We start from the raw sequence: 21,100 nt of genomic DNA, 5'->3' as shown, positions 1-21,100 counted from the left end.
ACTGGTATTCTCATGCTACTATCCATGGTTTTTGATTCCAAAAAAGATGTACTGAAATTGATAGATAGGGCTTCGCACCAAAAAATAATGCCTTCAAGAGGCACACTAAGTAGGTCAAATCTTTTAATTTCACCTAACCGTTTACACATTACCTTATGTGTTGCATGTAGTTTAAACAAAGTAGTAACGTTTAGAAGGGTGTCATTCCAGTGCAAAACCACACATAGCTTTACTCTATAGGGCAAAGGTGTTCGTACGGTACTAAGCAGCCTGTTGGTGCATCAGTGAAGGGGAAAAGATCAGCAGAGCCACATCTTGACAGATATGACCCTGCACTGCACTCTTTTCTTAGCACAAATCAGTGCATCAACTTTGTTTCAATGTTTGTTTCACAACATTGCATTACATTTTAATGTATTTGCCCCTTTGTGTCAAAATACACACCTACAATTATTGAGAAAATTCTCAAATGTGAATGCCCAACAAGAAGCAAGCATTTGATGATGTCTAAAACTTCGCCTCTCTCTTTCTCCTGGAGGACCCTTCGAGCAGATGTTCTTTAGTGTTCATTTCAGGTTTCAGAAACAAGATGTAAAACTTTGGGACAAATATGCAGATGAGTAAGCCAGCACTAGAAGCGATAATTCCGAAGACCTCCACAGCCACCATGTACTTCCCCTGTGTGTTCAGATAGCCCGGAAAGAATGAGACCCAAACGCTGAGAAAGATGAGCATGCTGAGTGTGATCCACTTGGCCTCATTAAAGCTATCAGGCAACTTTCGTGCAAAAAAAGCCACGGTGAAGCTGACACAGGCCAAGAAACCCATATAGCCCATCATGCACCAGAAGGCAGTCTCTGAACATTCATTGCAGTGAAAGATGATGGTCCCAGTCTTCAATTTCATTTCTTTAACAGGGAAAGGAGGACACAGCATTAACCAAGTAGCACAAATTACAACCTGAAGAACTGTGCAAACAGATACTGTAATAAGTGGAACCCACAGACTCAGCCACCTCCTTATATTACTGTTGGGTTTTGTCGCATTAAAAGCAATAACCACAATGATAGTTTTGGCTAATACACAGGACACACAGATGACAAATATAATGCCAAATGCAGGCTGGCGAAAAAAGCAGGTTGTTGGCAGAGGTTCCCCGATGAAGAGAAAAGAACAAAGGAAACTCATCATTAGGGCCAAAAGTATAAGATAACTGAGGGTTCTGTTGTTGGCTTTGATGATTGGCGTCTCTCTGTACTTAACAAAAAAGCACAAAACAATTACAGTCATGAAGATGTAAAGTATCACAGTGGCAGTCAGAGTGGCACCCAGGGGCTCATCATAGGAAAGGAATTCTATTATTTTGGGAACACAGCCACTTCTCCACTTATTGGGCCACTGGTCATTTGGACATGGCCAACAACTACTGGAATCTGTAAGAAAATGGATGATTGGGATATTAATTTTTTAGATAAGAAATTACATTTTCCAATACAATAATAAACTATAGATGCTCTTTGTGATAACAAAGAATCCTGCTTTCAAAAACAATATCATTAATTCAGAAAAAACAGGTTTTGCTTCAAGTAGTATCAGGAAGTTGTTTGTCACAGCTATTTTACTGCTTTAGTTTGCTTCTTGTCAAACACACAAGCCACATATTTTGACCAACAATGTTTGAGCTGACTGTGTTATCTTGAAGTGCTTAGCAGTATGAGTTGCCTATAAAATTGTCATGATGTGCCTGAAATAAATGTAATGAATATGCCTCATTTATCTGTTCAGCTTGGAAGGGACTGGAACATACAGTTAATGTTGCTGAGTCCACATGTCATGAAAATGAAAAGCCCTGTGAGTGATATATTCAGCTAGTCTGAGTGCTCTAAGAACTTGGTTCTCTCCCTTGCAGTTCTGTATCTCTCGAGAAAGCCTTAAAGCCATGGACCTTTGTATTGTGCACCATACAAACTACACTGACTTAAAGTTCATACAACAATGCACATGGTTTGAGGGTTATTTGTCTTGCTGTACCAAAATAACAATGCCACTTCACAATGGTTGCTTATTCAGCTTCATGACTAGACTTCTCTGCAGAACACGTATGTTATTTTGACATTTCATAGTGTGCACATGTGTATTTAGTCATTGCTTCCCACCGTACATATGGAACCATAGTGGCCCTGACAAAACATTGGTGGAACAGCCAATTACACCTTCATAATTCATAGATTCAATTTCTTCGAGAACTGAAATATGCCTACAACATTGTACTTGTGGTAATGCAGTACACTGGTCTTCAACTCACCAGACACACATGTGTAAGATCTCTGAAGACAGTACAAAAAGTGTATGTCTAGAACAGAAAATTATACAATCTACCTAGCCAAACTGGCATCATCAGCCACCTTCTAACAGCCACATCACACACCTACACTGGTTCCATCGTGGGTTTTCTTCCAGGGGTATGGTGACTACAAGACCTAAAGAAAAGGCAAAAATCACGAAGTCCTCTGTTGTCACAAACTCCCCCATTATGCAACCGACACCTCACACCTTCACAAGCATCTAGAGATTTTTCTCTTGTATAAGGCATGCTCAAAGGTTGGTGTGATTAGTTGTTGTCTACTGACACCAAGTGATAATGTGCAAATGAAAAACTATCAAACCAAAATTAAGTTTATTACACATGGCAATTAACTTGTGTATGTATGTACATATGAAATGCACATAAACTACTACGCATGCACACAAACTATTAGATTGAAAAATGATCACAGACAAAAAAATCAGTCATCAGAAAAATCTCAGACTGTCAATTTACCCAAGAATGACTGAATTTCGTTCATAAATACATAAAATACTTTGGTGTCATACATCAAAAGGCATGTTTATAAACTACATTCCAAATCAGGCTTCCATTTACATTGCAAATCGGTATTTTTTTTGACTGGGATTCTACTGTATTCGAAAACAGAGGATATTCTGAGTACACTACATAATGAAGAAGATAATTCACAACCTCAAAGTGGTTTCTAAAAGTATCATGGACCCGTATCATCAAGATGCAGGCACCTGACAATTGAACATGACAATAACATTTTGTCTTTTCTTTGTGAAAATCAGATTGCTTATGTATTTTTTCCATTTGTACATTATGCTGGTTCACAGACTTGCAATAATTCATTCTTCAAACTGTGTCAATAGGTTTGCTAAACCAGTACCTATTAACTAGACTTCATGTTTCCCTTGTATGGATGGAACCTGTAAATAGTAAAGTTTATTCTAACTGCAGAATACATTTTTTCTTTTATTAAAACTTATCCACCCTCCTCAATCATTTTTCTCATTTGGAGCAGTTGAGAAGGTTCTAAACCATCCCACTATGGTTATCAACAAAAACTGGAAGTATGTAGAAAATGAATTACTACAGCCTCTGAGATACCAAAAGTGAGTTTGGGGGTGGGTAGGGGTTTACCTGGGATTATAAGATTATAGTCAAAGTAATAACAATGAAGAGAATGGGACTTGCTGGAAAGATTATTGCACATCTGAATGTGAACCTGGTAGTCCCCCAAAATGCACAGAGTGGATGAAGGAATACAGTCCCTTGTCCATGCAGGGCAATATAGCCCCAGGAGGTCTTGTGAAGGCTACAGGCAGAATACCACATGGCGTGTCAAATGCAGGCGGGGTTTTTGTAGGCGGTCTGAATAGAAGCGGTTACGGGGAAGTACACGTACTTCCCACATCTTCAGAGGTATGCAAATAGTTAGCAAAAGAGTGAAAAGGACACTAGTGTTTCTACATGAGCCCAGAACATCAGTAGGCAGGCTCATATACCCAGAGAGGCCTGTGTCAATTCACGATCAAAGGCCCTACGCCATCACTCGGGCAAATACCCAAAAATGAAGCTGCGTCAAAAGTTACGAGTTCTCTGAGCTCCAGGTGAAAGCCAAACGGCAGCCCTGTGGCACCTGAATCAAAATCAAGAGTTATGCAATAAACCAACAGCAAATCCTTACCTGGCTCTTTAGACATCTCACCCTCAGAGCACATTACGCAGTCGAAGCAACAGGATGGGTGCCCTGCCTGTGCTGCCTTTCTGTGGCCAGGAAGGCAGCTTTCGCTGCACATCGATGGAGGAACCTTAGCAAAAGAAAGGCACTTAAGAAATACTTGGTCTCACATTTATAAGTCAACATGTAAACATTTCTATTTGTTAATCCAGTGATACTGAAACTTGCAACCCCTCTCTCTGCCTTCTGTATATTTCTTATCCTGTTTTCCAAGAAATCCATTCAAAGTGCCAGCATCTTTTTGGGAGCCTCCTGTCTTCTCTAAGAAGCCTTCCATCAGGTTTGTCAACAGTGGCTGGAAAGTGTTAAATACAGAGCAATCTAAATTTCACCCAGTGAGCAAATTAGTAGAACCCCCTTAACAGCGTGTTCTACAATGAAGAACTATTTGATAAAATTACAATGAATGGTGCATTTTGCAGTAGAAGTTTTAATTAATTCAGAAAAGCCAAAGGTTTTACCAACAGTTTGGAAAAGGAAAATCATAGTAGAGGCTGAGTAATATTCTATGACTGGCACTGTACTTGGAATGGACAGGGTGTGAAAATAAAAATGTACTCATATATCTTAATCTCGGGCCATAACAACAGACCTAGTCCTCAGGTTAGACAAGTCTCACAGTTTCAGACACTAGCGCCACTAGTCCAAGTCACAGGAATCCTACAAGTTCAGGCAGCATGCATTTGTCTTAAGTTGTACCTGAAAAATGAATAAGTGTTGAGGTCCACATTTTTGCTTAGAAGCCTGGCACTTGTGCTATGGAATGTCAGCGTGCCGAATGCCAGGGCTGCATATTCTTAATTCCATCTCATACTTCTTTAATCCACCACCAGACACTCCCTGCCCTTTATCTCACTTTTTCATTGCTGTTCTTTTGCTTTGTCACAGTTTTTTTCATCTTTCTCCTCCTCCTTCTTTTCTCCATTAGTGTTTTTCTGTGGCTTGCTCTGTGGAACAGAAAGTGCCCGTGCCTCAGAATGAGTGCTGTGGCTCCCTTCGGCAACCACTTACGCAAACTAATTACTGGGTACTTCAAACCTACAGCTCCAGACTTCAGAAAGAAACCAGGACTTTCTGAAACAGTCCATACACGTTTTTTGCCCATACAGCTGGTTTTGAGTTTTTGCTAAATGGATCTATGAGTTTTGGAAAACTAGCTTTCCATTTTCTGAAATTTCACACGTTTCAACCCAAAACAATAGCTTTTCATTTGGTTAAATGCACCACCTCCACCATACAAAAAAATGATCAGGGTATGGAAGTAATTATTTTTGTCCTCAAAATAAGAAGTATGTCAATGTGGTTAAAAAACTCAGACTATCATTAAGACCAGATGCTTTAATGTATAAATTAAGGGAGAGTGTGCGGTGTTTTCTATTGTGGAACGTGTAGTCTTCAGGGCCCACTGTTCTAGGGAAAATTCTCACAACAAGTATGCAAAACCTTATAATTTGCTAAATTTGTGCTCATGAGATTGAGATTTTTCTGGAAAAGTTTGATACATGTGACTGAATCCTTCTGTTTGCTGTATGCCTATGTACCTCTTTACCCTGTTTGGTCCACAGTAGGGCACTGTCGTTGACATAGAGCTCCTTTCCATAGGGCGCCACAGTGTTGAAGAGCCCGGTCTTTATAAACTGGATCGCACCATCAGAGCCGCGCTGCCAGTTTATGACGTCATAGAGGGCAGGTTGATTGCCATGTGTGTCAAATGATACTTTCTCCCCATTCTTGTTCTGAAAGTGCACACGCTTCATGTAATGGAGAAGCTAGAGTAGAAATAGAAAGATCCATTTGCTTACAGAGTCATTGTAAAGCAAAAGTGATTAGGTGTGGTGCAGAGGCTAACTTCAGTAATTAGAGGTCCGAATCAAAAGCCTATTTACAGATGTAAGGCTAGATCACATCTCAAAATCATTTTTGGGGTGAGTAAATTCACTTTTGAGAATAGCAAAAACTGATTCCACAGTACCAAATGGATTTACTCACATAAAGATTTTCTTCCCGGGGCCTGGCAATAGGGAGTGGGTGCTCTCGAGCAGGAACACTCTGAAAGCTAGTTTTTGGGGCATTCACAAACTTTTTCCATCCTTTTCTCACCCTGAAAATAGCCATACATTTACTCCTGCCAATAGCAGGTGCAAATTCTTTTCCATCGCTTTCAATATCAATGGTATATAGGGGAAATGATCTTGCTCTTGGAAAAATATTTTTCCTCAGAAGAAAAAAAGGTAAGTTAAAAAGTGAAAATGCACACATTTGCTCAACTAATCAGTTTCAGCTCTGGTTGAGAAACTCACTCCTTCCAGCTCTCAACTTTGTAATTCCTGAGCCTTCACATATTTCTTGCCACTGGATTTCAAGGATCTTTCTGTAGATCTGTGACTTATATGCATGCTGGAACTATAATGTAAAGGGTTGCATGAATAAGGGTCAATGCACATTGTGGTCAAAGTCAAAGCCTCTTTGATATGGAGGAAGCAAAGGGTGAGAGGGGCAAACATCTCCTTTTGGTCTGTGGGGATTTCAATGTCCACCCAATGGACCGAACGGTTAACGATGAGATGCTTATGGAGGATCATTGTTTCAATATACCTGACTCTGATACGGCATGGGACAAGACATGCAGAAAGGGCGAGGCATTTGTAAATCAACTACTGGAGATGCATCTCCGGCCATTAAATGGCCACACAATTTCTGATAGCCCGGTCAAAAACACTTATGAAGCAGGTCTTAGGAGTTCACTTATATTTTATGTCTGAAATAACCTAGAGAACTGGGTAATAAGGTGAGTAGAAACTGATCATGATCCTCTCACACTGAGACTTTAACTCAGGCCAGTAGTAAATGGGCCCAGATATATACATACAACCTCTACCCTAACCCTGTTGAACCAGCTAATAACAGGAGAACAATTTGCTGGAAGTTTGATAAATATCTAGCTGAGGTAACTCAGCTTTATTAAATAGAGTGGGAAATGTTTTCTTCACCTACTAGGGATTAGAAAATGAAATCATTTTGGATACATTCCAGGTAAATTCATGTGGACATGCCCAGGTAACTACACTAACTAAGGTCAAGCTAACAATGGATTAAACCCAGATCTGTGACTGGGGGGTGAGCATTTGAAAAGTTTCAACACTCCGTCCATCATCTTATTTTGTGGTTTTTATAGGGTTTAAGGACTGCCTGATAAAAATACAGTGTAGGGATATTCCCAACAAGGTCATACCCTGGATAAATGGCAGGCTGCATTCTTTCTACATCATTTCTCTCTCCTTTTTATCTCCTCAAACTAACATTGTTGAGGCATCTATGCAACCATCACTTGTCTCTGAGTGATCTCTACCTATTACTATTCCTTCCCTCACATTCCTTAAAGTTCAACTCTTTTGTTGACCTATTCTTTACTGCTCCAATTACTCTTGCCCCTAACACCCCTTATAGTCTCCTGAATGGGCTACTTCTACAGATACTTCAGCTCACTTCAAAATGCAACACACAATTCTGCCTCTAAAAATGGGCAGCTTTCCCCATCTTCAGACTCCTTCAAGAATGGATATACTTTTTTCATGATAATCCTAAAAGAATCCTTAGTTTATTCTGTCTCAGATTTACGATTCTGCTTTTGTAACTGCAAAATACTTTATTTAGCTATAAATACATGTCATATTAATACTTCAGGTTTTTATCCATTTATGCAATTCTTCCTTCTATACTGCGCTGTGTAGAAGCTTATGATTTTGTATGTTGTTGTCCTTTTTCCAGCAGTGAGTAAGGAAAAAATGCTTCATATAAATGCAAGAGTAGTTTAATAATATTAGTAACAAGAACAATAAAAAATAACAGTTATTATTAATATTGTTATTATTAGTTGTAGTAGTGTTAGTAGAGTTATTATTATTGCAGGAAAGTGTACTACTATGCAGTGAGGCTAGTTAGGTCTCACTATGCAATGCTCTCACAATACCCTAAACCTGGTCCTCTGGATCCACAATAATAAATCCCTAGCACAGTCCTGGTAGTCAAAAGAAATTCAACACCAAATTATAAAAATAGAGCAGATTCTTTTTTTAAAATAAATTTGGACATCAAAATTAACACAACTGGATCAGCATAACTGGAGTTAAGGATTTTAGAAGAAAAAATAAATAAGTGCAGTTCACTAGTGTCAAACTTTAACATTGCTGTCAATGAAGAAAACAACTAGTGTCATTCGGTCGCTTGCAGGTCAAGCCCAGTGGAAACAACTGAGTGTTAAGGTGACGCAGGTCCCAGGGCCAGGGTTCAACACTCAGTGCAATTTATTTTCCCGGCTCCTAGGGCCAGGCTACAGGGTTGTCTTGGCTGTCCTTGGTGCTGAAGATGTGAGCCACCATTTTTGGAAAAACGCACTAGTAATATTTAGGCCCTCATTATGACTTTGACGTTCTTTTCTTAACACTGCCGAAGCCACAGGTGCCAGCAGACCGCCAGTGTTGGCAGTCTTCTGCCAGCCACTGGGGCAAGGCCAATCTCTCAAAGGGGAGGGGGCCACGAGGACCACCCTACTGGGCCTTTTAGGACCTTTTAGGACCATCTCCCCAGACCTAGGTCAATGGAAAAATAAGGGAGGATGGTGGACTGCGCTCCCCCCGGCCAAGGCCGTTTATGGCCCTGGGGATTGCCACCTCCCCAGAGCCAGGCCAATGCTAATTTAAGAGTTGGGGCGATGCTAGCCCCCATTCCAGGGCCATTTTTGGCCCCGGGGACCACCACCTCCTCTGGGCCAGCCTGTGCACATAGAAAGGAGGGGAACCAAATGGCCCCCCACCCTGGAGCTGTGGCTGGCCCTGGGGACACGGCTGGCTCCCTATGTGCCTATCCCAAGAACAGAGATGTTTGGTTTCATTTGGTGAGAGCTTTGACAGCTTCCGCCAGGTGGGAGCAAACAGTAAGTCTGCTCCCAGTGGGGCGATCCGTTTTCCTGCTCCTGCCTACTGGCAGTGGATTTTTCATCTATTTCCTGGCCTGCTGGGAAGCGGGCAGAAAAACTGATGAAAAAGAAAATTGCTCCTGCATGCAGGGAGCCCAATTTTTTGTTGCTCCCTGCATGCAGGAGCAATGCTGGCTACCACTGGAGAAAGGGAGCCAGCAGGAACCATGGGGGCATGGGGGCATTAGGCCTCGCCCTGTGGCCGCCAACACTTCACACTGGGTGCCCTGGGTGATACCAGGGCACCCAGTATGAAGTTGCTGAGACCTGGAGCAGTGCAACCCCCTTCTCTTTTACTAATTGTCCGGGCCCTGGTGATGGGTTCCCAGGAGTGAAAATTGGCTCTGGAAGGGGGGTAACACAGCCCCCTCTAGTTTGATAGATTGGCCGGGCCTTGGGGGTGGGGTCTCTGTGGCCGAAATCAGCCTAGGGAGGGGGATGCTCAGCCCCCTCCCCTTTTACTAATTGGGTGGGCCCTGGGGGATAATTCCCAGGGAGGAGGGCTGCATGTCACCCTCCCGGGTTGCCTGCATTTTAGGGGTGGGCCACAGAGCCAGGCTGAAGGCCAGGCCCTGTTGCTGAGCACAGCCGAAGGTCATGCAAGGCACAGGAGTGGGTGCCTTTGGCTGACCCAGTGCTGCGCAAGGCCAAAGGCAGTGCATCTAGTGGGGTTGGGGACCTGTTGGGTGCCTGTGAGGGGCTGACCGTAGACCAGGCCCTGCAGGCAACCCTCTCTATGCATGGCCAAAGGCGGTGTGTGGTGAATGGTTGGATATCTATGGGGGTTGTCCGACAGGGCCTGGCCACAGACCAGGCCCTGCAGGCAACCCCTGCCTTGCACGGCCTTCAGGTTGGATTAACATAAGGTAATTAAATATTACTTAACGTTAGAAAAACATTAGAAACTCACTGAAAAAAATAAAGTTTACATGGACATTATAGCCAGGTTTACATTTTACATGTAGAAAACCATAGAAATTCAACAGTTATAGATATACTTATCTCAAGAAACTAAAACTCGAGTCCTAAGGTAACTATGACTTGTGCTCTCACCATGCATTGCTACTTATTCCGCATATTACATCAGTAATGACATCTTCTGTAACTGCAACATTTGCAATAAAATTAGTGATGAGAAAGGTGTTCATGGCCAGGGCACGGTTACAAGTACCCTAGGGCACGTGTTTTAGTACTAAACATGCCATACTTCAGTGGGGCCATAATGGAGTTGCCGACCTCAGGATGCCCAGGTGCCAGTCCATGTTAGCATCTGGCCCCCTCACCACTTATAGAAGCTCCTAAAGAGGAGAGACTACTATAGGGACATATAAGCTTGCACCTACATGTCTACACATTTAAAATAATGCACACTACCTCCTGGGCTTAGGCAGCCTACCTTAGGGGTGACTGGAGTATATTAAAAGCATTGTTTTGACCTTGACACACATGGTGAGGGCGAAGTCGAGTTGGAGTAGTTTGCACTGTTTCTGCAGTCCGCAATAGGAGGCCTGCTGTCATATGTATTCTTGGGTCACACAGGATGGCACATATACAGTAGTGCTTCAGTTCCTGATTACCTCTTTAACTCCCGTGCTTTGGGTACCACTGGTACCATTTACAAGGGAGCTACAACAGGTTTAAAGTCCTTGCCAATTGGAATACCAATTGGAATACCAATTAACGTGCATCATATTTAGGGAGAGAGGACTGACACTGGGGCTTGGTTAGCAGGCTCCAGAGCGCCTTCAGAGTCAGAACCATCAGCATTGGGGCAAAAATGTGTGACCATACAAATGGGCACTTTCCTACTATTATCATTACTTCTATTACTACAGAGAGCTATAGATATTATTATTATTATCATTATTACTAAATTCCAAATAATAATAACAGCCAGTCTTCTTATATTTCAATTAGGCAACTCGTAGTACTTTCCAAACCTCCTTAATTATCAAATAAATAAATCAGTTCATGCCTAAATATTATAAAGAATAATGAATATAGGAGATAAGCAGAATAATTCATAACAATATTAACAACAATAATGATCATGATATTAAACACCACGAATAGCAACGCACATATTAGCAATTTTAATATATGTGATAATGCTGCTACTTGTAATAATAACAACAATGGTAATAATAATGCCTATTTTAACAATACCTTTACACATTAATAATAAAGGTACTGTGATTGCTGTTTATATGATTATTACAAGATAAATAGGAATAAAATACTTATTTATTTAAAAATTACTATTTAAAAAAATAGGGAAGGGCCACTTTCTGTTTCCTGTTTGATGTAGTAATAATTTGTGGGACTCGAAAGACTCACCTGCCAGGGCTTGAAACTGGAGACCTTGGCACACGAGTTACCGATGAATGGCCCTTGCCCTGGCTCACAGAAGTGCATGCTTCTTAGGGCATGAGCCACAGCGTAGACTGCATTATAAATAATGTAGCAGATTCTCATGTCCGGCTCATCTTGATTCTTGTCTTTGAACCTTTCCAGCTTTTCTTCACCTGTGCAGACGGTAAAATCTTCGCCTAATTCTTCTGCTTTCCGAGTGAGATTGGATTCTGGGATTGGCCAATGACATCCAAACACTCGCTCCCAGAATGGCTTAACAAAGATGTCACCGAGGGAATTTTCAGGATGAACTTTAAGAAGGAAATCCTTGAATCCTGGAATTGAACCCTCATGGACAGCCAGGCCGATTGTGTCACCCATTGTGTTGACAAATTCCATGTGAGAAAACCTGGTTGAGGTCGACCATCCTTCACTGGCAACCCACACTTTAATGGTAATGTTGTGCCTGGCCAAAGCCCGCATCACCAAGATCAAATACGGGGCAGTGCAAAAGGCAATGATGACATTGACCCGCGACCTCATGACTGTCTCTGCAATGAGACTGATTCTGACTCTAGAAGGCTCAAGGGGGATTGATTCATGGAAGGCAATGCAGACATTATATTTCAGAAACTCAGCCTTTAAAATCTGAGACCCCAAGAGACCATAGTCATCCTCATTGTATAGCAGTCCAACCCAGGTCCATCCAAAGTGTACCACCAGCTGGGCAAGTCCGCGGGCCTGGATGTCATCACTGGGAATGGTTCGAAAGAATGAAGGGTATTTGATTTTGTCACTAAGCAACGAGCTGGTTGAAAAATAACTGACCTGCAAATATATGAGTTTACAAACATAAGCAAGAGAATTCTTAACTTCCTCGTCCTTTACACAAAATCACAATGTTTTTTGGCAAGAAAAATATAATATTTTCCAAAAAATTAAAAATTAATCACAATATATACTTTCAATGGCAACTTGTTGTGGTGGCAAAGTTTGTATTCGAATAGTTCATTCTGGCAGCATGTTCCATACTGCTTTTAAAATCCTAATGTAATTTCCTTTAAAGTTCTAGATGAACTCAGCACAGAAAATCCCCTACATCGTTAATGCATTATCACCTGCCAACTTTTGTTACTGCCAGGCCTTACTGGTACGCTGCGTGCCTCTTTTCCCTTGTCCTTTCTAAATATTGGCACTCTGAGGAAATGGCTGAGACTGCGCTTTAGAGCTTCAGTCCTGATGAATACCTTCTTCAGGTCACTTGAGTTTTATTTCCAGGTCACAACCTTCCCTCACTACGGCCAATCAAGACTCATGTGATTTCTATCTTCTTTGCTGCCTGTCCTCGCTTGGATTCACAGGTAAGAAAGCAGTGGGAAAGTGGTTCATATGAATACATGACTATGTTCCCCTTTTTTAACCAGTAGCCTTATCATAGCATACTGTGTGTTTTGTTAAGCACACGTTCACCCAGAAGGGAGTCTTGGCAATGACAAATAACACTAGTTGTGCTACAAGTTCACCCCTTTCACTTTCTCATATTTCCCCCAGGTCTCCCTTCCCATCATTCATCCGCTTAACTCATTCAGGTAAACCCCTCCACCACTGCCCACCCCACATCCTGCTCCACATCCCTTCCTCAACTATCTGCTTCCATCTTGAAAAAACATCCGAGATGGTGCATGGGACTGAAATACGGGGTCCATGTTGCTTCATCTTTAGATCAGTTCTCTCTTATAACTTTTGCTCTGAGGTTTCGGCTTATGCCTCAGGAGGTCGAGGCCTGAACATTGAGATCCGCTCTATGTAAATATGCTGCTTTTGAGAGAATCTGGAGTGGATTCATACTCCTGAACCTTTATTGGTATCTCAATTGTCGAGGCATGTTGGGTAAAATATTCCTACTTTCGACTCACAGTACAGGGGGTTTATTGCATAAACGACAAAAGACCCTATATTTAGTAATATGCCCAAGGTATTTTTCTGCACATCTTTGAGTGTTCCCTTTTTCTTTGTGCTAACCGTTTAATGTAACAAGTTTCCTTTAACACAATACAGTGTATTGATTTATCTTTCATTACAATGACGCTAAGCTGCTTGGTATTATACCCATACATTGTCATATTTTGTTAAGTAACCTTTGACACAATAGCCTTCATAGTACTGGTCCTGTATCCCTCAGCATAAAAAGGTCAAATGCCCACCAAATCCAGAATATTTGCACAAAATATAGAGTTTTTTATATCGGGACAGGGAAGTATCAGAATAAAATATTGTGATACACAAATATCGTAATGTAAAAATATCGTTGTCAAGAATAAAAAAAATTCAGGTAAGTAATATTGTTATTAAGAATATCGCTCTTAATATCATTTTCAATAATACAGCTGTAAAGAACATAGTTTTTTTTATATTTTAATGTTTTAGTTCATATATTTATTTTATGTGTAATAATTGTCATTCTCTTTTCAAATATAGTTGGTAATTTTAAGTGATTTAGAATTTTTAATTTAATTGTTAATAGTAATTTATAGTGTTGTAGTGGGTTGTTGGGTTTGTAGGGGGATGGGGTGGGATGAGGTGGGAAGCTAATTAAATAATAATTAATAAATAATTCATAATTTATAAATAAGTAAGTGACTCACATTAAGTGATATTATCTAATACTGAGTTATTTATATTTTAGGTACAGGTTGATAAGTTTGTGGGTGTACAATGTGGGACGTTAACTAGGTAACAATTACCAAGCACTGTTAATTTATTATTAATTACATAATTGATTATTAATTATGTAAATTATGTAACAGTCATTTATTTAAGTTAAGTTTTAGGCGTGGGTTGCTGAGTTTGTAGGTAGTAATTACTGATTATTAATAAATTATTAATCTATCATGAATTATTGGAGTTGTGGATTCCTCAGTTTGTATGGGTATGGGGTGGAAAGTAAACTAAGTAATATTTAATAAATAATAATTTTTATTTGGTAATTATTTAATTGATCAATATTTATGTTAGTTGTGTAATAATTATTTATTAGTTATATTTTAAGTGTGGACCGCTTGATTTCTATGGTTGTTGGAAGGGAAGTTAATTAAGTAATAATTAATAATTGGCAAATATTCATTTAATTGACTATCACTTACGTAAACTGTGTTATACTTATTTATTTTACCTTCGGGTTGCTAGGCTTGTGGGGGTATAGGGTAGCAAGTAATTAAGTAATAATAAAATAACCATTATTTTAAAATTGAAAAATAATTCTTATGTTGCTTATGAATTTTGTAAATTGGTTAATTGTTTATATATATATATATATACACCATCTTTAGACCGCTAGGTTCCGGCCTCTTGATAGCGGCGAGTCCATGGCAGGGTAGCGAGCCCTTACATCTCCAAGCAACGCGTTGCCAAAACACAGGAAGCACGTCGGCGTTATCAAAGCAACGTACCACAACTCGTTTATACGCTTATGCAAATATGTAATGTGTTTGAAGTGAAGTAGCTTACCTAGAGTTGCCTCGATTGGAGGTCAGAATGGTACTTACTACCCCTCCGAGGTCTAATGCTTTCCCTACTGTTGCTTAGACTGGAGTAGGAATAGTACTTTTAACCCCTCCAAAGTCTAAAGTTTTCCCTACTCTTGCACAGACTGGAATGGAAATAGCACATTTAACCCCCACAAAGTCTAATACTTTCCCTAGTGTTGCATAGACTGGTGTGGGAATGATACATTTATCCCCTCTGTCATCCAACACTTTCCCTACTGTTGATAAATTGGGGTAGGAATATTAACTTAAATACATTCCCTTTTATTGGTTAGATATATTCATTATTAATATTTGTTTATAATTGTAATTTTACACTGTTTATATTTTTATTTGTTTCTAACTTTTTGTAATATTTTTTGTAAACATCTTTTTTTTGTTTTTTTTATTTGTAATGTTTTGGATATTAATAGTTAATATTTTTATGTTTCATTATATATAATATATATTTATTTTCATAGTAGTACATTTAAATAATGAAGCAAAAAAAGTATCTAATCTAAAAGATTTATTTAATCATTGTCACATATATACACACACACATACACATATATAAATGTATGTGTTTTTATATAAGTATATATTTTTATATAACATTAATTATTAGTGAAATATATTTAACTAACATATTAAAGGTGTGTATTAAAATATTTAAGATTAACTACTTAAAACTATATATATCATTAAGAAACAATATTTTTGCAGATTTTTAACAACATTAGTGTGAAGTGATACATGCTTTCGATGTTTTTGTACTCACCATAATAAGTATAGGAAGACAGTATTTTTGTTAATTATATTTTTGACACAATATTTTTGCTGCACGATATTGTTGGTTCCGATATTATGTCAGTGATCCTAATCACAGATATCAATTCGGGGTAGCCAGTGAGAATAGGTGCTTCTCTTGATTTTAACTTCGATACCCACAGCATTAAAACTCTGTTGTCCTTGTACACATGGGTGATCATGGTCAGCAGCCAGAAGTTCCAATCTTTGCCGATCGACTGACTCTAATGGTCTAGTAATGGAACAAGGTATGTGTAATCAGAAATTATTTTTGGTGCATCTTCTGAAGCAGAGCTCTCCAGTGTCCCATGTCCATGTGCGAGTAGCTCAAAGGTCAATCTGTTGAAGAATGAGTGATGGGTGCCCAGAGCTTTTTTCAGAAGCCCACCTTCGGATGTCAGGGTTGCCGAATGTCAAAGCTGTCTAGTTTTCATTCCACCTCATGTCACGCTTACCACTACCATATTCTTCCTGCTCCTTTATCTCACTTTTGCAGGTTCTTTTTCTGCCCAGCTGTCTCTTTACCACTGTTTTCACATCTTTGTCTTTCTCCTTTTTACTTTTTTCTCCCTTTCTTTTTCTTTATCAAAGCCTGATAATGAAAAAGAAGTCCTGGTCCCCATGAATGAGTGGTATTGCGTCCTACCTGCAAACACTGTTTGAAGTTAACTACAGGACTGGCTCAGCCAGTCCACAATTATTCTTTGCAATCTAAGAACTGTAGTCCTGATAATGAGACTGGATGGCCTATTCACATATGGGACTGGAAAACTTGAGAGCTCTGCTGAAACCTCTGGCTTTTGGTGGATCACTGATTATGTCAACATCAGAAAGCTTAGCCAAGTGGTAACCCTGTTTTCCATTCCCTGTAGTAGAGCCACACACCACTAGTCTAGCTGGGCTCAAAAGGCCTATAGCAGCGGCAGACACTGGATGGAAACTATATTTCATGATTTTACAAATGTAATTCTCTGGTTGGCACTGCTAAACTGCCATGTTGCTTGCTCTTTCTTAGAAAAAAGGCAAACGTCAGCTATGTAAGGCTATAGATTTTGCTGTAGTATGTACAATGGGTGGGGCTACTGAACCCCTCTTGATGGACATTCATTCTAGACCTTAGTAGTGCATTTCAAATGGCAACTAAGAGATTTTGACTTAAATCTGCTGACTGTCAGTAATAAGTGTGTTCCACTATCAGAGTAGGAACATTCATGTATGGCTGCAAGACCCACTTCTTCAATGGAAATTAAAAATCCTCACAAGGGCAAGGCAGCAGACTGTGGCCAAGAAGGACTCCATGACTCCTGATAGCCATTAGACAAGGTTTCTACCGTCGCAGTTAGTCACTTTTGTTTGTGGCTCAGATTCATCCAGTGGTGCAAGGCTGAGAGACTGGATAGCTTATCTGTGATGGCTTGCTGAAATAGATTTGCTAGTGCAGGAAAATCTCAGAGATGAAGCAACCTAATTCTAAGGCCATAGGTCAATGCACCTTCAACGGATTTGCCTGCCAGGTTGGTCCTCCGGAGGTCTTTATAGCTAAAAATGTTAGAGGTCACAGGTTTCAAGAAAGTTATGAGTACAGTTTGACATAGCCAAGGGTCCTGGGACCTCTGGAACATCACTTGGGTGATCAAGACTCACTTCAGCGGAAGGCTCCAGCACAGTCCAAGGCAGGTCCCACCGGAATTGGCCAGCTGCGCTCTTCAGGAAAAGGGGCTTTATGCAGCATTTTGTAGTCCTGTATCATAACAGAAGGTCAGCCAATTGACTCCTGTGGTTAACTTCTTTGTCCTGAGTACAAAAGGGGTGAAGGTCTAGCCTTTCAGGTCTTCTCAGAGGTCTCAACAGCAGGTGCAGTCCTTCTTCTGTATTCCACAGGTCCAGTACAGTTTTGAAAAGGGTCACAGGAGTGTCACACTTAAGCCTGTTACTAGTCTGCAGATAGAGGACTTCTGGCCCTTCCCTCAAAGCTCCCAGAAGTAACCCTACCCACTCCACTTTTGCACTGATTCCTGTATGCCCCACTACAAACAATCCCACAGTGCCCCTCTGTGCCCAAATATAACCCTTTTCCCTTTATATTGCAGCTTCTTTCCCACTAGGATTGGTGCCCTTCTGAATTAGGGGACACAATAAGGACCCGGCCTAGGTGTCAGCTAACATTTGCCTGTGCCAGAGTAGGCCTCTTTCTAGTTAATCAGGCTCTTAGGCATAGCCCAGAGGAACAGAAATACCTCCCCACATCCAATCCTTTGTCCTGTTCTGGGAGCGGTGTTCACACTTCATCAATAGGCTCTTAAGCTGTCAGATGGAAGCTGGAGCTCATGCAACTGGGCCACCAGTTGCTTTAGGCAGAGAAGCTGTAGCTTTCTAAAAGCACCTTTTCCAAAAGATTTGTTACAAATCTGATTGTACCTGTGAATTGGGCTTGTAATACGTTTGTCAAAAATTGCAAGAATGACATTTGAGGTGTTTGCTAGCTAGAAATGACATTAATACATGTAATATGGTATCCCTATGCTTTCCTATGTAACAGCCAGCCCTGCTACAGTGAAAATAGCTTTTAGAACCCTTTCAATGAAAGGACTAGTTTAACATTACACGTTTACATGTCCTACCGTTAAATACCATGCATTCTGCTTTATGGAATGTAAGGCCTACTTAGGGAGGTGATTGTTAATTAAAATAAAGGTTTAGTTCTGTCAAAGAGGTTATTTTGACATGTCCGATTTGCAGTTTTAAAAATGCACAGCCAGTCTATAATGGTAATCCTGCAGCTATGCCTGCACTGTCACTATAGTGGGTAGCACAATGGGTGCTGCATCCCACTAGGGACATTTAACATACTGGTCCTGGGTACTTTTCTATCATATACTAGGGGCTTACAGGTAAGTTAAATTTGTCAATTAGCAGCATACCCTATTTCAACATGTTTTTTCGGTTCAGGCAGATACACTAAAGCCTGGTTAGCAGAGTCCCAGTGCACAGAGTGAAAAAACAGCAGCATCAGACCTTGTATTTTCCTACAACTAACAAATACTTTAAAGTAATGGTTTCAGTTCTAGATCTAGGATGGACCTTCTCTTTACAAGTTTTCTACAAACTATATACATTATTTTTGCTTGGATTTAATTTTGGAATGTCAGCACAAATATAAAAAGGGAAAATAGACCATGACAGAAGCTGAGAAGGCACAAATTAAAATAATCTAAAAGAAGAATGAAACCTAAATGCTAAAAAGTGGGACACACAGAAGAATAGGGCAAACAGTCATCTAATTGTGAGCAAGGATTGAAAGGAGACAATAAAGCACCTCAGTCACATACAGGGGGTAGATCTAAAGCCCATTTTAAGTATATTTTGCTGGTTGTGACAGAAATGCAAGACAGCAAAAATGTGTGCTTTCCATTGTAAAGCCATTGGCAATATATTTCAAGATGCTCCCTACCCTTCTCCAGTCCACCCCTCTCCCGGCTTCACCTGTGGATATCGATGAAGTCCCAACAATCTGGCAATGGAAATGGAAACAGTGGAACTAGATTCGCCAATGACAGCGGTCAGTGGTGAGTGTCTCTTGCACAGGTAGTTCGGGATGGACTTCTCCTGTCCCGTCAGCATCTGTAGAGTTTCCTCAATGGCCTTCCTGGCTGATAGACAAGTGTCATAGATCAGGAAGCCCAAGCTGATTTTCGGCAATAAGTTCTGCTCCTCGTTAATTTCATTGATGGCAAACACCATTGCTTGAACCCAGCTATACATTGTGACACTGAAGCTGAAAGACAGACACAAACATAAGCAAAAAGGAAATTTCACTGAATCCGGGTTCAAATCCCATTTCTGAAAATATTGCTAGATTCCGTGTTCGCTACAATTCTAGGGGTGAAAAAAAATCATGTAATTTCCTTTTTGCACAATTGTGTAAATGTTTTGTAAAGATTATGTGAAATTACACAAAATGCTAATCTGGCATTTAGCACTCTATTTTAAGCTGAATGTCATTTAACACTGAAGCATAGTGCAGAATAGAGAAGTTCTACTAACAACAGCCTCTCATGTTTTTATGGTTTGCATTGTGTTCATACTCCCATGATAAGATTTTTACCCAAGAGGTCTTTGAGTATGTGACTAGGTGCAGGGGCAGAATTTCACGTAAGAGTATTGTAAAATGGCAGAAATTATATGAGATTTCGTCTGCATACCAAACCTTTTCACACAGATTTAAGAAGTTCTGAATTGGTAGCAGAAATGTGGGCTTCTCTAGAGTGACATTATGCCACCAAGTCTCCTAAAGGGTGTTTGGTACCCAAAGCATCACCTATCTAGGCATATTTTGCTGATTCAGCACCTCCATTGCAGCCATGTATAGGTAACTTGATAAACTCATTCTCAACTGCACCATCTATTTCCTGGAAGGAAAAAAACATTTTTACCTCTAACTTGTCTTCTAGTATAGCACTTACTTGTTGCAAGTCATCGGTTGAGGGAAGGAAGTAAAATCATTCAGAGATTCCTGCCAGGTCATATGAACAGGGATCATTCCTCCAATTATGACATCTCCATCCCAGTAAAATCCCACCTCATCCTGATTGTTAAGTGAGCAGCCCAGGGCTGTAGTATAGGCAAAGGTAAGTCTCAGAAGCAGAATCACCAGTGGCAGCATTGTGTGTGAGGACAAGTGGATGCATGTACAGCATTAGCAGACTCTGGCACCAGTGGCTTTCTGAAAAGTAGCACACTATCTGAAATATATATAATAAATTGAAGTTATATCAAATTTCAAAGATAACAAACACACTGCAAAAATATAAATGATTTGGCATACACAGTAAAATTGTACAAATGTAGTTGGTGCTTTGAATTCAGTGAGCCTACCTATTAAAGTCATGCAGGTCATGTTGTGCAGTGTTTTTTTAATTCAGGAACGTTACATCAATGCTGTGCAGAGTAAATTTAACCCACCAAATTTCTTTGCATTTCCAACATCAATGCCTGTAGATAAGATTAGATCCTTATGTTTCAGGTAATTTCACTGGGTAATGGCAACAATTTCCAAACTTTCCATTTGCTAATATGTTGTGAAATGTGAAGAATGTCTCAACCCATAAAGATGCCAAGAATGTAACCAATAATTTCAGATTTAACTCGTTTCTCTGGTTAGGTTTGGGTCACTAGAGATGCTATGGCTCGAGGTGAGTTATATAAATACCCTGTGGCTCCCCTTGACTCACTTCTTTTGCAGAAGGTCTTCCTCTTCTGCCTAATACTAGAACCAGGTTGAGAAATCACTGTAGGGAATTCAAATCCCCCAGATTGCTATTGTGCTGCTGCTCTGTGACCTGGGTTTCCTGGGCGTTTAAAAA

The 21,100-nt window shown here is 40.2% G+C and overlaps 2 protein-coding genes across 2 annotated transcripts in view; both read right to left on the bottom strand.

Annotated features, from left to right (window-relative positions):
- Nucleotides 1–377: 377 nt before the first annotated feature.
- LOC138267771 (vomeronasal type-2 receptor 26-like) lies at nt 378–1,319 on the bottom strand. The gene has a single exon (XM_069216963.1). The coding sequence runs from the start codon at nt 1,288–1,290 to the stop codon at nt 508–510; it is 783 nt and encodes a 260-aa protein (XP_069073064.1). The 5' UTR covers nt 1,291–1,319; the 3' UTR covers nt 378–507.
- Nucleotides 1,320–4,936: 3,617 nt separating this feature from the next.
- Nucleotides 4,937–21,100, bottom strand: part of LOC138267194 (extracellular calcium-sensing receptor-like) — a 37,111-nt gene continuing 20,947 nt past the window's right edge. Inside the window, exons 2-6 of the mRNA XM_069216045.1 lie at nt 20,201–20,348; nt 19,221–19,512; nt 11,389–12,231; nt 5,618–5,845; nt 4,937–5,023 (exon numbers count right to left, since the gene is read on the bottom strand). Coding sequence (XP_069072146.1) covers nt 4,937–5,023; nt 5,618–5,845; nt 11,389–12,231; nt 19,221–19,512; nt 20,201–20,348 — 1,598 coding nt within the window. The remainder of the gene's footprint in view (nt 5,024–5,617; nt 5,846–11,388; nt 12,232–19,220; nt 19,513–20,200; nt 20,349–21,100) is intronic.

Source organism: Pleurodeles waltl, chromosome 12 (assembly GCF_031143425.1).
Source record: "Pleurodeles waltl isolate 20211129_DDA chromosome 12, aPleWal1.hap1.20221129, whole genome shotgun sequence".
Classification (NCBI taxonomy): domain Eukaryota; kingdom Metazoa; phylum Chordata; class Amphibia; order Caudata; family Salamandridae; genus Pleurodeles; species Pleurodeles waltl.
Note: the sequence above shows the minus strand (reverse complement) of the source record. Positions and strands in the feature narration are given on the sequence as shown.

What these genes read in the sequence shown, in the direction of transcription:
- LOC138267771 (XM_069216963.1), bottom strand. Translation starts at nt 1,290, where the DNA reads ATGACTGTAATTGTTTTGTGCTTTTTTGTTAAGTACAGAGAGACGCCA.